This window comes from Phacochoerus africanus, chromosome 9 (assembly GCF_016906955.1).
Source record: "Phacochoerus africanus isolate WHEZ1 chromosome 9, ROS_Pafr_v1, whole genome shotgun sequence".
Lineage (NCBI taxonomy): Eukaryota > Metazoa > Chordata > Mammalia > Artiodactyla > Suidae > Phacochoerus > Phacochoerus africanus.
In genome coordinates, this window is record NC_062552.1 from 7,500,257 (window position 1) to 7,517,483 (window position 17,227).

Below are 17,227 nucleotides of genomic sequence, written 5' to 3' on the forward strand. Positions count from 1 at the left end.
AGCCCCGCCCCGCTCCCGGGACACTGGATCCCGCTGCGCTCCCGGCCTCTAGCCCCGCCCCCGCCCCCCGCCCCCGCCCCCCGCCCCCGCCCCCGCCCCCGCCCCCCGCCCCGCCCCCCGCCCCCCGCCCCCCGCCCCGCCCCGCCCCGCCCCGCCGACGCTGGATCCCTCCGCGGCTCCCGACCTCTAGCCCCGCCCCACGCCTCGCCCCGACCCCGAGACGCAGGGTGCGCTCGGCGACTCCTCCCCCTGGCCCCGCCCCCGAGACGTAGAGGACGCGCCGCGACATTTCCTGCAGGGTCGCAGGTCCGGGACTCACGGCTCTGCGTTCTCTTCCGCCGGTGCAGACCTTCGGGAAGTAGGTTCGTGTTCGGAATTATTAACATTTGACACCTGTTTTGACCTTGAGAAATTACGCGAGGGCCTTGGCTGCCTGTGCCCTTCATCCCCAGGATCCAGGCAGGGACTTGAGGCTGCGTGGTAGCTGCTTGTCTAGTCGCTCTTTTTCTGCTTTCCTTAAAGTGGGTTGTGAATCCTGCGGCAACCCTGAGCCCTTGAGGCAAATGTTGACCGTTGTAGCGCAGAGCTGATTCTTTTCCCGGAGACCTCATTGGTCCATCTCCATAACAATCTCGATGACTCAGTGCTACGTCGAATTAATGACTGGTACGATTGCAAGTCCTCCTCCCTTTTATAGACACTTAATAGTTTAAACAGAAGTGGTATGTATGGCTTTCAAGCTTAGCCTCGTTGGGTACCAAATGCATTGAAGAAAGTAGGAGTTACATCCCGCTTTGCCACAGGAGTGGTGTTCTACGTAATTATGCCTTGGACTTTTGCATATTTTATCCGCCCACCTCGCTCCTGCTCTATCAGTAAACTATGAGTGCTGCAAAATTAAATAACTATCTGAAAGTTTTATATTTTTGAATTTTAAATGATTTTTATTTTTATTGTTTCCATCATAGCTGGTTTACAGTGTTCTGTCAATTTGAAAGTTTTTTAAATGTTGAGTATTGAAATAATTCAGTTCTTTGGGCAGGGGCTTCTTCCGCCCAGAAGGGGCAATTAAAATCCTTGAATTAAGCTCACAGGAGGCATTTATTTTCTGATTTAGTTGTAACTTGGTTAAATAAAGAGAAGGTTAGTTCATTAATAGTACAGAACTGGTCAGTGAAGTTTCCTGTGGGCGTGTCATTAGAATTGAGGTTATTACTAGAATGGTTGGTATCTGTTCAGCAATTATTATGTGCAAAGCACTTTTCCATATTATCCCGTTTAATGCCCGCAGTATCTCTAGGAAATGTGTACCGTCGTTACCCTCATGGTAGGTGAGGGAAGGAGGCATTGAGAGGCTGGGTAGCTCACCCATTAGTTCTTAGCTCCCAAGGACCGGAGCTGAAGTTGGACCCACTGCTTTCTGACTGCCAGAAAGAGCTGTGTTTTAACCACCGCTGATCCAGCCCCTCCTCGGCAGGTGCAGGCCTGGTCTAATCTTCTGTCTGTACGGAGTGGAAGAGAACAATGCAGAAGGATTCCGGCCCACTGTAAGTGCACAGTGAATGGGGGTGGAATCGTCTAGAGCATCTCAAAGCCAGAGTTTCTTCCCTCCTCTGAAAAGGATGCTGAGCTGAGGCTGCCAGGCAGCCTGGGGTCTGGGAAGACAGACATGTACCTAGAACCTGGGTTCGAGCCCCAGCTCTGCCTCTAACTCTGGGCAGGTCTTCTAACCTCTGGGATTTATATGCATTTGTACAGTGATAGGATTGTTCTGGAATGCTGACCTTGTGATCCCATTCTGTGGTTATGTGGGTTTTTTTGTTTGTTTTAACTTGATTGGCACTGATTGCTTACTGTTCCGTTTTCAGAGTGCCTTTACATTGGATTGGCTTTGGTTATGCCGCACTGGTTGCTTCCGGTGGGATCATTGGCTATGCAAAAGCAGGTATGGTCTGTGGTTATTTAACCTCCTAAAATCTTGTTTCTGGTGAAGAGCGAGCCCCCAGGGTCCCCCGCACTACAGTCTCATTGGAGTCAAGTTTGCTTAGGTCCTCTAGCTTGAGCGCAGGTTTGTTACCAGTCCTGAGGCTCCTCCCGCACTTGCCTGTATGTTATCTGGCCCAGCTGAGCCAGGCTTCATGTCCAGTCACTTGTTTGGCCTCTTTGTCTAAAGATAGTGGGCGGGGTGGCAATAGATTATTCTTATCACCACCTGCCGTACATCAGCCTCAACCCCGGAGGCCATCTCTGCTCTTCAAGTGGGAGGAAAACTAGTCTTCACGTTAAACCAGGCACAGCTGTGTCAGTGACATGCTTGTTTCCACCTCCTTCCTTACCTGCCTCCCCCCAAAGAGAAGAATTCTTACTCTCCAAGTCATTTTTTAATTCACTGCCCCTTTCCTTTCCTTTGGGGATGAGCCCACGGACTGTTCTGGGTCTTGCTGGGTTAATCAGGCCTGGTTAGGGCCCTTCCTTTTTTCTTTTATTTTTAGGGCCACACTTGAGGCACACGGAAGTTCCCAGGCTGGGGGTCTGTTCAGAGCTGCAGCTGCTCACCGATGCCACAGCCACAGCAACATGGGATCTGAGCCACGTCTGTGACCTGCACCACAGCTCGCGGCAACCCTGGATCCTTAACCCACTGAGCGAGGCCAGGGATCGAACCACATCCTCCCAGAGCCGTCGGGTCCTTAACGTGCTGAGCCACAATGGGAATTCCTGGGAGCCCTTCTTTTCTCTTTGGGTGGAAGTGTCCTGCCTACTGGAGAGAGGAATGGTGTAGTAAGACTTGAGCTTCTCTGGTAAAATAGCAAAACTCCCCCAAACGTGTTCCCACCTGAGAGCTCCTGGGTCATGAGCGCCCCTGAGAGAAGGCCCCGCTGCTCCTTTCCTCTGTCAGGTGTGTGTGTGTGGGGGGGTGCTAGTGGCTCCATCAGTGAGGTGAGGCTTTGATGTCACAGTGTGCGCTGTGTTTGCGTCCTTCCAGGCAGCGTCCCGTCCCTGGCGGCCGGGCTCCTCTTCGGTGGCCTAGCGGGCCTGGGTGCCTACCAGCTGTCTCAGGATCCAAGGAACATTTGGGTTTTCTTAGGTACGTCAGTTTCACCGTCTCCCTGATGTAATTACGTCTCCCAAATACTCTACCCAAAGGGCCTGGGTTGGTGGGATTGCGCGTTCTTCACATCAAGGCCCTTTTACTGCTTCTGCCAGGTCCTTGGGAAGTTTCAAAATGGGGGCGGGGGCTTGTGCTGGTTTCTGCTTATCTTTATGGGCAGAACTTGGAAAGGTTTCCTACCTCGTGAATTTAGATTTACTCGGCACAGTTAGTGTTGGGTCGGGGCAGGGGCGCGTTGGGATTGCGCGCTGAAGAGCATCTCAGAAGGATCCGCGCCCGGGTGAGGTTTGCATCGCTCTTGTTTTTCCCACGTGAAAATCACTTATTAATGCTGTAGCTGTAAATGAAGCGTCTCAGACCTAGGCCTTGCCTTGAGGGCATCTTTCCCATCATCAGAGACATGAAACGGGGCTCTGTGGAGCTGCCACATGTCCCTGAGTAGCACAGGCAGAGGGGCGAGGGGGCAGGAAGATTGCTTCTTATCGGGGTGGCTTTTGGTGCATTTTTACTGAGCCCCACCCATGTGTCAGACACTCCGCTGGGAGTGTGGGCCCCTTGCTGTCTGCGCAAACCTGCAGAATGAGAAAACCAGCAGCTCTGGTCCCCACAGGTGCCAGGGGAACAAGCGTGTCAACAGAGTGGTTTGTCGGAGTCAGTGTAGGCTGGGAAGCAGGAGGGCCCAGCTCTCAGCCCTGCCCAGCGGCTCCCTCCCGCCAGCCCCGGAATGACGCTCAAACCCCTCTGTCCCCATTTCTGATCCCCCTCCTCCACCCGCTCCGATGACCTCTCCACCTGCTTAAAGAAGTACATCAGCCATCACGCGGGGACCCCTCCTGCCGCCATCCTCCCGGCCGGCCGTCAGGGCCTATGTCTCTCCTCTCCTGGGCCAGTCCCTCCCCTTCTCTGGAACTTCACACGATCACTGATGCCCTCTCTTCCTCCTGTCCTGCCTCTCAGGTGGATCCCACCCACCGATGCTCATTTGTGCTCATCTCTCACCCCATTTGAAAAAAAAAAAAAAAAGAACTCTCACAACCCACTTCCTTCTCCCGTTGCTGCCCTTCTTCTTCCTCTTTGGAAACTTTGCTTAAAATCCATTTTACTCCCAGCTTCACTTCCTCACCGCTGAAGTTCTCAGCCCACTTTGGTCGCCACTTTGGTCTCTTTAGCCCCTTGAAATAGCTCTCCTGGAGGCTGCCAGGAACCTGTATGTTTCAAAATGCAGTGTACGTTTTTTAGTCCCCATTTGGCCTTTTAGCTGTTCTCCGCCCAGGACGCCAGTCTGTTTTCCGTTCTCTCGGATTTTCCTTATGATGATCTCATCCTCTTTTGTCGATTTTGTCAACCCATCTTCCTCTTTCTGGCCCTTAAGGATTGAGTTTCTTAAGGCCTAGCTTTTTGTATCTTCTTTATACCTTCTCACCTGGCGGCGTTGTTGAAGCCCAGTCCGTAAATCACCCCCGAAACACAAGTGGCTCCCGAAGGCCTCTCTCCAAGGTTTACTCTTGCACACCCAGGCCCCTGCTGACATCTCGCAGGTGCATGCACGCCCGATGGCCCCCATCCATCTGGGCCTCTACTGTCCTTGTCCCCTCCGCCTTTAGGTCTGATTCATCCGCAAGTCCCGTCAGCACTGCCTCAACTCCTACCCCAAATTGTCCCCTCCTCTGCCTGCATGGCCTCCACCTGCATCCCAGTTAGCCCTGCATTCCCTAGGAATTTCTTTTCTTTCTTTCTTTTTTAATCTCTTTAGGGCCGCAGCACCCATGGCGTATGGAGATTTCCAGGCTAGGGGTCAAATTGGAGCTGTAGCCACCGGCCTAGATCACAGCCCATGGCAATGTCCGATCCTTAATGCACTGAGTGAGACCAGGGATCGAACCTGCATCCTCACGGATACTGGTCAGATTCGTTTCTGCTGAGCCGTGTTGGCAGCTCCCCAAGGAAGTTCTTAATTGACGACCTGTGTCCTCTCTGTTTCCTTAGAGTGTGTTCTCCGTGGAACAGCTGCAGTTGTATTTTCAGAACGCAACTCTTTTACGTATCTTCTGCTTACTGTCTTTTAATGGCCTCTTCTTGCTGTTACGATGGAGGCCACCCCCCACCTTCACGGCCTCCAGGCCTTATTTGGTGGCCCTCTTCCTGCTACACCTGGTTTCTGGGCCACACCAGCCTTTGAGCCTCTCCCTGCAGGGCCTTGCGTGTGTTATGCCCTCTGCCCATGCCCTCTACCCGGAATGTGCTTTACTCCCCTGGAGCTCATTAACTGCTGCTCTTGACATTGAAGCTCAGTCTTCACTTTTTCCTGAATGGGCTGGGTCCTCTGGTCACTGTGCTATTTGTATTGCATTCATGGTACTAGTGGCACACATTATACTTGGAAGGGCCTGTGTGTGGTGCTTACGAGTCTGTCCCATCCAACTGGAGACCCTGTTGGGACCGAGGTCTTTGTCTTCTCCAGCATCTGGTGCAGGGCGTGGCGGGCGCTCCTACGGAAGAGGTGGGAAGAGCCTAAGAGCCTGCAGGGTGATAGCATCTGCAAGGAGTCGGGGGGGGGGGGGGGAACCCTGCAGCAGTTTAGGAGAAAACTAAGAATTTAAGGCTGGAAAGGCAGGCTGGGCTCAGACGCCAAGGGGCCCCTATTCTGCTGTTTGCACTCAGTCCTGGTGAATGTGGGCGGCCACAGGGCTCCCCCCACCCCGGCCCTGGCCCCGACTTGGGGAAAGAGGGAGTATGAGATGGGGTCTGGCCCTTAAAAGGTGGGTGGGAGTTTGGCCCCCTTTGGGTCCTCCCACCCGTAGGATATAATGACCTTGGATGCTTTTCATCTTTCCATCAGTTACATCTGGAACCTTGGCTGGCATCATGGGAATGAGATTCTACCACTCTGGAAAATTTATGCCTGCGGGCTTGATTGCAGGTGCCAGGTACTGTCTGCTCTGTTGCTAGTTCTAGTTTAACGCCCCAAACACTGGACTTGCAGAAATTGACTCGTTTCAGTATCCCTGATGCTGGACATCAACAGACATGATTTAACTTACACATAAATAGAAAAGGCTGCAAAAACAGCTGATTTTTATGTCTAAATAGGTATTTCACTCACTTGGGAAATGGTTTGACTTTCACATTTGCTTTCTGGCCCATGCTGGCTCCTCCGTGCAGTGGAAGACACTTCGGTGCGAAGCCACGACTGCAGCTGTCTGTGTGACTTTTCAGCACGGAGTCTATGTTTCTTAGTTGTGTGGGTGTCCTTTATTCTTGAATATGTTGCTAAGAGGGAATTTTGATTTAATCGTGTTTTCTAATTAATCCCAAATGCAATTGTTCTTAAAAATGTAGTCTTTAAGAAAAATACCTCGAAGGCAGAATTTTTGAAGCTCTGCTTTGGAAATAGACGACGTGCCCGATTTTGATCATAGTTACAGTGCTGGCACGCATAGTGTCCTACAGTCAGCTTAGACCAAGGTCAAGATCTGGGAGGCTGGAGGTCTGCCGTTACCGAGCTCTGGGCCTTATGGGTGGATGTGAGGCGGCCTTGGTCTCTCCAGCCTTGTCTTTGCATCTTTGAGGTGTTGGCAGCTGGATTAGGAACTTCTCCTACTTGTACATGATTTTGAGGCCTCAGAGCTGGGCCACCCTGGGCGCCTTCCTCCTTTGGCCGCTCCGGGGTGGAAGGTCCCCTCTGCCTGCTCTGGCTGACACCTCCTCCCCGCGTCGCTGTGAGGGACCCGCCGTGTCCTAGTCCCTTGAAACGTAGTCGCGTGCCCGTGCTGTTCTTTACCTGACGTTTCTCCTTTTATGTGTTTCTTTTGAACAGTTTGCTGATGGTCGCCAAACTTGGAATTAGTGTGTTGAGTAAACCCCATCCGTAGTAGTCACGGCCCCGCTTGGACTCATGAAGAATTGTTAACCTTCCCACTATTTCTTGTGCATTAATACGTACAGCGTTTTCACATATTCTGAAATCTTAAAACCCAAAACAACACTGAACTTTGCAGAGAAAAAAAATCAGTCATTATGGTTCCGACTCTAAAGAGGTGGGTGTGTGTGACCCAAGATCTTTCTCTCATCGTGTCCTCATTCAGCTTGATTCTTTTTGTTGGTCTCCTCTCTTCTTTCTGTATCTGTAGGTAAAATCTCAAAGTAAAAAAGTTAGGTGTCACCACTGGGGCCCCTGAAACCCCCTGCCCTACTCAGGACCAGTGTGAAAGAAACCTTTTAATGAGAGTTAGGGTATCTGTTCTTTAGCTCATCTTAGAGCACAGACCTGCTTTGAAATTATGTTCAATGAAATCAATGAAAATAAAGTTTTCTGTTTATTATTGTTATGTTCTGTATGGTGTCTTGGTTGCCAGAGCTGTCTAGAGCAGAGAGCGAGATATGAACGGCAAGAAGAGAAGGGGACACGGAAGTGTGTTTGTTCACATTTTATTTAGGAATTACCCACTTTGAATAATTTCAAGACCAAGGAAGGAAAGTTGTTTGTTATTTGATGATACATTGACTTGAGGGATTTCTAGGCTTACGACTGTGTGACCAACAAAAGAAAGAACGAAGGTGGTGGGAGTTCCCGTTGTGGCTCAGCGGATTACGAACCTGACTAGTATCTGTGAGGATGTGAGTTGGGTCCTTGGCCTTGCTCAGGGTAGGTCGCAGATGCAGGGGCTCGGATCCGATGTGGCCGTGGCTGTGGTGTAGGTCAGCAGCTGCAGCTCCAGTTTGACCCCTAGCCTGGGAACTTCCATATGCCTCGGGCTTGGCCCTAAAAAGTGAAAAGAAAACAGAAAAAATGAAATTGTTATCTATAAATGTGGACCTAAAGGATGTGTCTGGAACTTGAATTACCTGGTTTCATCTCCACTCTGGATATATCAGCTGGATACTGACACACGTTCACTTCACTTTGTTTCTTTCAGCGTTGAGTTGACCCCTCTGGTGCCCCTTACTTTAGTTTTTCCCTCTTGAAAGGAAAAGGATGTTTGCTACCTCAACCCTAACTGGTATCGCTTGGATTTAGACTATATAATTCAGGCATTTCTTAATCAATTTTATGTATTTGCTTACGCTCCTGAGAGGAGTCCTAGTTTTTCCATCTTTGTCTCGTATAACATGGTTTGACATGTCTGCCAAGGCCCATTCTTAATGCCCAGAGCTCTACGCAGATGGGCTGTGACCAGCATCCTGGATTCTAGACCATGCATTTCTGTTAATGCAGGTCTGTTGTTTTCAGGATCAACATAAGGTTTTTGGACAGCCCGCTTACAGCAGTGACTCATTAAGCGTTGGTCTACTGAGACCTAGTCCTTTTTCTCACATGCTGCTGTTAATAGTAACTACTTATAGATAGGAAACGGGGTAGTGCCTGATGTCACATACTTGCAGATATTTTGATTAAAGAAAAAATTGTTCCACAGTTGCTGGCATAGTCAGTAATTGCCATTTATGTAGTTATCCCAAATCCGTTGTGTCAATGATAAAGTCCACTTACAGTTGGTTGGGTCTGGTATGATTTCATGCCCTGGTGGATCAGATACTCTGATCTCAAACCTTAGCCCTGTGCGGTCTAGGGGAAGACAGGCACAGAAAATCAGGTCAGCAGGACATTGTATTGTCTTCTTGATATTTTAAAAAATTGACTTTTATGGAAATGGGTTTGGGAGGAAAGAAACAACTGGTAGTAGTTGGTGTTACAAAGCTCAGGACACCCCCGGGCAGGCCGGGCATCCTCGGGAGCAGCCCTGAACGGCGGTGATGTGTTCAGACCTTCCCCTTCGGGCTCGCTTCCCCAGCCCTGCTGCGGAGTGAGGCCGGCTGGAAGTGAACAATTCCCCAGCATTTGAATCACATGTGAGTTGTAAGCACAGAGGCACAGAAAAAGTGTCCTAAATGAAAGATAGTCATTTATTCATCAGAAAAACACACCTTGGGTTCTAAGCTAGCCCTTTGGCGATCGTCATGATAACTACTTTAAATATTCTGACCAAACGTCTTTAATAATCTTTGTCAGTTTCTGCGTTCTCCAAACCCATTGACACGTGTGGGACACACACACACACACACACACACTAGCCCTTGGCTGTTGACAGTGAAAGGCACTTGGTGGTGATGCTGTAGGCACCAGGTGGCCATAGACTGTCCAAAGCCATCCCCCGTTTGTCTTCTGTCATGAAGTATTTTCACAGGGCACCAGTTGTGGCCACTTTCAGTTCCAGGGGAGGGGTCTTAGCCTCAGACTGAAAGACACGGATCCCTGAAGGTGGGAATTAGTCTAGGTCCAGGGTAGATCCCTGTGGGACTGTTTGGTCCTGTGGCCAGCTCTGAAAGCATAGCGGGTGTGAGGTTGGCAACAGGAGATGACATTCAAAGGCAAGGTCAAATCTGGATGACCGTGGCGTCCCAGCTAAGGAGTTTAATCCAGAGTTCCCGTTGTGGCACAGTGGAAATGAATTTGACTAGGAACCGTGAGGTTGTGGGTTCGATCCCTGGCCTTGCTCAGTGGGTTAGAGATCTGGTGTTACCATGAACTGTGGTGTAGGTCGAAGACATGGCTCGGATATGACGTTGCTGTAGCTCTGACGTAGGCCGGCAGCTACAGCTACAATTAGACCCCTAGCCTGGAAACCTCCATATGCTGAGAGTGCAGCCCTAAAAAAAAAAAAAAAAAAAAGATTAATCCATTTCCCCCCTCATTTTTTTTTTTTTTTGTGTGTTTTGTTTCATAATGCTCTGTGGAAGCTCTCTGTGTAGTGGGTACAATCCTTTGTGATAGGTTGCATTTTCTCCCAGCCTTTTGGGTGCTTTTTAACTTTGTTTATCATGTCTCTGCATCTTTACATAGTCATATCTATTATGTCATTGCTTTATTATGTTCTTTCTTACGCCAAAGTTATAAACATATGCACCTAATTGAGATCCCATTGTGGCTAAGGGGGTTAAGAACCCAAATAGTATCCATGAGGATGCGGGTTTGGTCTCTGCCCTCGCTCAGCTCCAAATAGACCCCTAGCTTGGAAACTTCCATATGCTGCAGGTGTGGCCCTAAAAAGAAAAAAAATATATATTCAAGACAGAAAGGGATACAGTAAAAGTCAGTCTCTTTCCTATTGCAAACCCCGAGTCTCTCCACTAAAGAGGTAACCATTATTTATTGGCCCAGAAATTTGCTGTGAAAATGTAGCCTATAAATGTATGCTTTTGGCTACTGTTAACATGAGTGGGGGCAGGGGATCAGCACTGTGTTACACTTTGCTACCCTGTATTGCTACCCTGTATCACACCTGACAGCGCCTTTTCCTTATGGGCTGAGACCTACCTCCTTTTCGATGGCTTTTTAAATTGTGTGAGGTCGTTCACCATTTCCCTAGTGACAGAAAGGTACCTTGTTGAAAGCCTTTTTTTTTTTTCTAAGACAAAGAATGCTGTAGGAGTTCCTGTCATGGCTCAGTGGTTAACGAATCCGACTAGGAACCATGAGGTTGAGGGTTCAATCCCTGGCCTCGCTCAGGGGGTTAAGGATCCAGCGTTGCTCTGAGCTGTGGTGTAGGTTGCAGAGCGGCTTGGATCCTGCGTTGCTGTGGCTGTGGCATAGGCCGGCGGCTACAGCTCCAAGGACCCCTAGCCTGGGGAACCTCCATATGTGGCGGGAGCAGCCCAAGAAATGGCAAAAAGACAAAAAAAAAAAAAAAGAATTCTGTACCAAGGAGCATCACTGTCCGACTCCCAGAGCACAGGTGCAAGTGAATCTTTAGGTTTTATTCCTAAAAGCTGAGTTGAAGCAGATGAGCCTTTAAAATTTTAATTGTCCGCAAAAGACTTGTACCAATTTACATTCCCACCAATAGCAGTCAAGAGATTTTGTTTCCTCACCTTTGCTAATATTGCCTATTATCAGACTTTTTATCTTTGACCCATTAAGCCAGGGGTCTGTGAACTTCTGTAAGTGGCCAGAGAGTAACTCTTTTAGGCTTTGTGGGCCATACCATCTCTGTACAGCCACTTAGTTGTGCCTTGTAAAGCCAAAGCCGCCGTGGCCTCTGCATAGATGAGTGAGGACCCTGAAATTTCAATTTCCTATCATTTTCACATATTACCAAGTAGTAATCTTATTTATTTATTTATTTATTTTGTCTTTTTGTCTTGTCCTTGTTGTTGTTGTTGTTGTTGCTATTTCTTGGGCCGCTCCCGCCACATATGGAGGTTCCCAGGCTAGGGGTCTAATCGGAGCTGTAGCCACCGGCCTACGCCAGAGCCACAGCAACTCGGCATCCGAGCCGCGTCTGCAACCTACACCACAGCTCACGGCAACGCCGGATCCTTAACCCACTGAGCAAGGGCAGGGACCGAACCCGCAACCTCATGGTTCCTAGTCAGATTCGTTAACCACTGCGCCACGACGGGAACTCCCAGTAATCTTATTTTGATATTCTTTTCAACCATGTTAACTTTGAGTTTTTAAAAAAGCATCCTTGGCGTTCCTGTCGTGGCGCAGTGGAAATGAATCTGACTAGGAACCATGAGGTTGTGGGTTTGATCCCTGGCCTCGCTCAGTGTGTTAAGGATCATCATTGCCGTGAGCTGTGGTGTAGGTCACAGATGTGGCTCGGATCTGGCGTTGCTGTGGCTGTGGTGTAGGCCGGCAGCTGTATCTCCGATTCGACCCTGAGCCTGGGAACCTCCATATGCCGCGGGTGCAGCCCTAAAAAACAAAAAACAAACAAAAATACTTCAAAAAATTAAAAAAAATTCTTAGCTTGCTGGCAACATAAAAATGTAATGGACTGGATTTGGCTCACTGGCCATAGTTCCGACCTCTGATCTAAGCCGTTGTTTTAAATATTTAGTTATAATCAATTAGGCATCTTTTCATATATTTATTGACCAGTGATATATAAGTGTGTGTGTGTGTGTGTGTGAGTGAACTCTCCCTTTTTTGGTTTTTGTTTTTCTAATTGGTCTGTAACTGTGTGTGTACATTATACATATATATGTGTGTGTGTATATAAGTTCTTTGTTATGTATGTTAAAATATTTCAGATTTTATGAGGTAATTTTTGTCCTGTGGAAATTAACATTTTATATGTAATCAAATTTATCCCATTTTCTTTCTTTCTTTTTTTTTTTTTAACCACAGCTCACGGCAACGCTGTATCCTTAACCCACTGAGTGAGGCCAGGGATCGAACCCAAAACCTCTTGATTCTTAGTCAGATTCGTTTCCGTTGTGCCACAATGGGAATTCCTTATCCCATTTTCTTTATGGCTTTCAGATTTTGTGTCTTTGGAAAGCATTCCACATTTCAAGAGTATAAAATAAAATTCTCTTTTAGTACCTTTCTCATTAATTTCTTAGATTTCTATGTTTATTGCCTTTAGAATTTTGTGTGATTGTACAAATTAGGGAATCTCACTGAATAATTTTCTCTAAACAATGGTTATTACCCTCGATCTTGTTTATTGAATGGCGTATCTTTTCCTCGTTGCTTCAAAATGCTGCCTTTACCATGTACTGAATTTCCACGTTGGGGATTTTGAATTTTCTTATTTCTGGATATTTTAGATTGTCTCATTTCTGTATACTTTCGGTCTCAGTGCCAAATTGTACTAATCATTGCAGATTGTACTATATTTGATACTTGGTAAGTCAAGTTTGTCATTGTTACCTTTCAGATTTTTCTTGACAAGTAAACTTTTCTAGATAAATCTAGAATTAGCCTTTAGTTTTACTTGGTGTTTGATTATGATTACAATGAGTTGTAGATATTGGGAACTTTAAAATATTACTTTTCAACCCAACATTGTCTGTCCCTTCATTTAAGTTTTTTTTTTTTTTAATATCTTAAAACATTTTTGAGTTTTACTCACTTAGTTCTTTGCATTTCTATTAAGACTATTGCAGGATATTTTATAGTTTTGTTATGAATGGAACTTTTCCTTATGTATTTTATAATTAGGTATCAGTCTGAGCAGTGAATTTCTGATAATTAGGGTAAATGTTTCCCTTGACTCACTCAAGCATATTACTTGCGTCAGGTTTTTGTCAACTATCCTTTATTTAGTGCAATGGCTTTATGTTAAAGTTGGAAATAAGAGGACATTTGCTGTCACTGATGATTCCACATTGTTGTAGAGACACTAGACAAAGCAGTAAAATAAGAGAAAGAAATGAGGTGTACGTTAATAGTGAAAAAGAAAAGAAAATCAAACACTTTTAATAGCTAATATAATTATCTATCTAGAAAATCCAAGACAAGCAACCCAAAACCTGTTAGAACTGTAACAAGGAAGTTCTCTAAAGCATCAGGAAACAAGATCAACACCAAAAACTAATCACTTTGTATCATCAGCCTTATCAGTTTTCTTCCATACTATTGCTAATACCTAAGTCCAAGCCTCATCATCTTTTAATAATAGGACTCCTTGTTTTTATGCTTTGGCTCAACAATTCATTCTTTACCCAGCAGGCAGAGGCATATTTCAAGTACGATTAGACTCCAAATTTAAAATCATTCAAGCACCTCTTACTAGAGTTATATCCCTCTATAAATCCTGTTCTTTTTCTTATAGTACTTATCATAACTTGGAAATACACAGCTTTTTGTGTGTTTATTTAATGTGTGGCTACAGAATGTAAGTACTATAAGGTCAGAGAAAATGACCTTTTTGTTTCTACCATATATACTATGCTTAGTACCTATAGTAGGCACTTGCTGAATGGATAGATTGATCGCATTTATTGCTTAAAAAAAGACTATTGTTTTAGAACAGTTTTGAAAGACAGTACATAGAATTCCCACACATCCTACACCCTGTTGCTCCTATTAGTAACATCTTACATCAGCTTGAGGCATTTGTTACAACCAATGAACCAACTGATCCATTCTCCTTAACAAAAGTCCATATTTTATTCAGTTTTTCTTACTTTTAAACTAATGTCTTTTTTCTATACCAGGATCTTATCTAGGATATCATGCTACTCTTAGTTGTCCTGTCTCCTCAGGTTCCTCCTGGCTGTGATTAGACTTAGGCTTTCATTGTTTTTGGTGGCTGAGTATTGAGGAATACTGATCAGGGATTTTGTAGCCTGTACTTCACATGGGAATTTATGTGTTTCTCATAGTTAGGCAGGGATCGTGGGTCTTTAGCAGGAAGACCACAGAGGTGAAGTGTCGTTTTCATCGCGTCATGGGGACGTCAGTGTGAACATGTTACCGTTGATGTTGACCCTGATATCTGGCTGGGGTCGTGTCCTCAGGCTTCTCCACTGTGAAGGTATTCTTCCCTCCAACTCCTTTCTCATACTGTGCTCTACTTCCTTGGCAGAGTATCAACATACTTTTTTGGAATTCTGCTGGATGGAAGATGTCTCTTCTCCCTTATTTGTCCCTCTCTGTCCATCCATCCGTCCATTCAGTCAGTACAAGCTCATGTATATTTATTTTCTGGTTTGCGTTATAATCCAATACTTCCCCACTAATTTTATTGTTCACGTTGTTGCAGTTTTGACCACCGGGAGCTCTGTCAGTTGGCCCCTGGGTCCCTATAACATAACCAATCAGTGTAGGCTTTGTTGTTGGCTTGTTTCTCTTTTTATAGAACTTTCCTACTTTCTAGCACTGTAAGAGTCTCCAGGCTCATCTTGTATATTTCATACCCCAATCCACAATTCAGCCATTTCTTTCATTGGGCAGTGATAGACCTGGTACTGGATAATGCATGTTGCTCCTGGGACAGGATTTAATATCTTTATCTTAATTCCTTTTTACTTTGCAAAGTTGTTTTCTTTTTCTGGTTTCTTAAGCTAAATGCTGAAGTTCAACATGTCTTCATTGTTCTTATTTTTCTTATAAATGCAACAAGTGTGTACTTTTTTTTCTCTTTTTTTGTTTTGACTGAATTTTGCAAGTTTTAATACAGAGGTATGTCATTGACCAGTTCTAAAGGGTGTTTATTTTCATTTTTGATTTTCCTTTTTGACATTTCAGTGTTTAGAACAGTGTTTTTGAATTTTAAAGTGAATGGGTTTTGGAGGCATACTTTTTTTTTTTTTTGTCTTTTCTGGGGCCATAACTGTGGCATATGGAGGTTCCCAGGCGAGGGGTCTAATTGGAGCTGTAGCCGCCGGCCTATACCACAGCCACAGCAACTTGGGATCCAAGCCGCGTCTGCAACCTGCACCACAGTTCATGGCAATGCCGGATCCTTAACCCTCTGTGCAAAGCCAGGGATTGAACTCGCAACCTCATGGTTCCTAGTTGGGTTTGTTAACCACTGCGCCACGATGGGAACTCCTGAAGGCATACTTTTAATTTATTTATTTCTGTCTTTTTAGTGCTGCACACACGGCTTAGGGAAGTACCCCAGCTAGAAGTCAGATCAGAGCTGCAGCTGCCAGCCCACACGCAGCCATGGCCACTCAGGATCCAAGCTATGTCTGAGACCTACACCACAGCTTACGGCAACACTGGATCCTTAACCCACTGAGCAAAGCCAGGGATCGAACCCACATCCTCATGGATACTAGTTGGGTTCATTACTGCTGAGCCACAACAGGAGCTCCAGGAGGCATACTTTTTAATTCTTTTATTGCACTGTGAAAGAAGTTGTGGCTTCCCTATTTCTGCATTTGAGAATTTGAGATTTCTTTGTAACATAAGGTCAGTTTTTTTGTTCATGTTACATATGTAGTAGTTTGCTTATTGGTCACAGTTGTACATGGTTATATGTTGGACAAACTTTGTTTACTCTTTTACCCATAAACTTATTTTAAGACCTCAAGATCATGTTTTCTAAGAAAACCTCCCACTCTGTGGTTACAGCAGTTTGTTCTTGTATTCATGATAAATCGTTTCTTCATATATTTATGTGGTTTTCACATTTGATCTTGAAAGTTTTCAAATCTAGAGAAAGGTTTCAGTCTCTCTCTTTTCCTCTGATATAGATGTAGAAGGCCTCAACAAGCTATCGGCCAAACAAATCTAACAGTGTATACAAAGAATTACATAATGTGATGGAGGGGGATTTATTCTAGGTACACAGAGCTGGTCCAGCATTTGAAAATCAAATGTAATCCATTATATCAACAGGCTAAAGAACAAAAATCATAGGATCAATGATCGTTATCAATAGATGCAGAAAAACATTTGACAGAATCTAATTCATAATGAAAACACTGAGCAAAATAGGGAGAAATGTCCTCAACTTGATAAAATCTATTAAAAAAAAAACTCTACAGCTAATATCTTAAGTCAGGAGAAAGTAGATATTTTCCTACTAAGATCAGGAACAAGGTAAGGACGTTTACTCTCACTTCTTCTATTCAGCGTTGTCCCAGAAATCCTAGCTAGTTCAATAAGACAGGAAAAAGAAATTTGAAAGTCTGCTGACTGAGAAGGAAGAATACACCTGTTTTTGTTTGCAGATGACATCATTGTCTATGTAGAAAATTTCAAAGAATCAACAAACTCCTAGATTTAGTATGTGATTATAACAGGTGTTAGGATACAACTTTAATATAGAAAAGTCATTTGCTTTCTTATATACAAGGAACAAACAATTCCAATTTGAAATTAAAAATTGGCACTAAAATAAACAGGTATAAATTCAACAAATATGTCTCAGATCTATATGAGGAAAATGACAAAATCAAAGAAATCAAAGAAAATGTAAACAGACAGTCCTTGCACCTGGATTGAAAGACTCAAAATTGTCAAGATGTCCATTCTTCCCAACTTGATCTCTATTACTTCTTCATTGCAATCCCAGTCAAAATCCCAGTCATTTTGTGGATATTGACAAACTGATTCTAGAGTTTATATGGAAGAATAAAAGATCTGGAATAGCCAGTACGATATTGAAGGGAACGCAGTTGGAGGACAGGCCTTATGTGACTTCTGTGATAATCCGGACAGTGTGGTCTTGGTGAGAGAGTAGTGACATTGACCAGTGGAAAGAGTAGCCCAGAAATAGATGCACACAAATATAGTCATCTGAGCCTTGAGGAAACAGCAAAGGCAATTCAGTGAAGAAGAGAGTCTTTTCAACAAATGACGCTGGAACAACTGGATATCAACATTAAAAAATGAATCTAGACACAAACCACATACCTTTCAGAAAAACT

At 45.3% G+C, this 17,227-nt stretch overlaps 1 protein-coding gene across 4 annotated transcripts in view; it reads left to right on the plus strand.

Moving 5' to 3' along the window:
- The first annotated feature begins 254 nt into the window (after positions 1–254).
- LOC125136843 (transmembrane protein 14C) overlaps positions 255–17,227 on the plus strand; it is a 95,593-nt gene continuing 78,620 nt past the window's right edge. For 2 of the 4 annotated variants that reach the window (XM_047797683.1, XM_047797680.1), the window contains exons 1-5: positions 255–362; positions 1,478–1,547; positions 1,869–1,945; positions 2,987–3,088; positions 5,952–6,039. In XM_047797683.1, the coding sequence (XP_047653639.1) occupies positions 1,525–1,547; positions 1,869–1,945; positions 2,987–3,088; positions 5,952–6,039 (290 nt within the window). In that variant the 5' untranslated portion in view covers positions 255–362; positions 1,478–1,524. Of the gene's footprint in view, positions 363–1,477; positions 1,548–1,868; positions 1,946–2,986; positions 3,089–5,951; positions 6,040–6,929; positions 7,441–15,439; positions 15,524–17,227 lie in introns of those variants that run through there. The other 2 variants (XM_047797682.1, XM_047797681.1) reach the window with 2 other exon arrangements.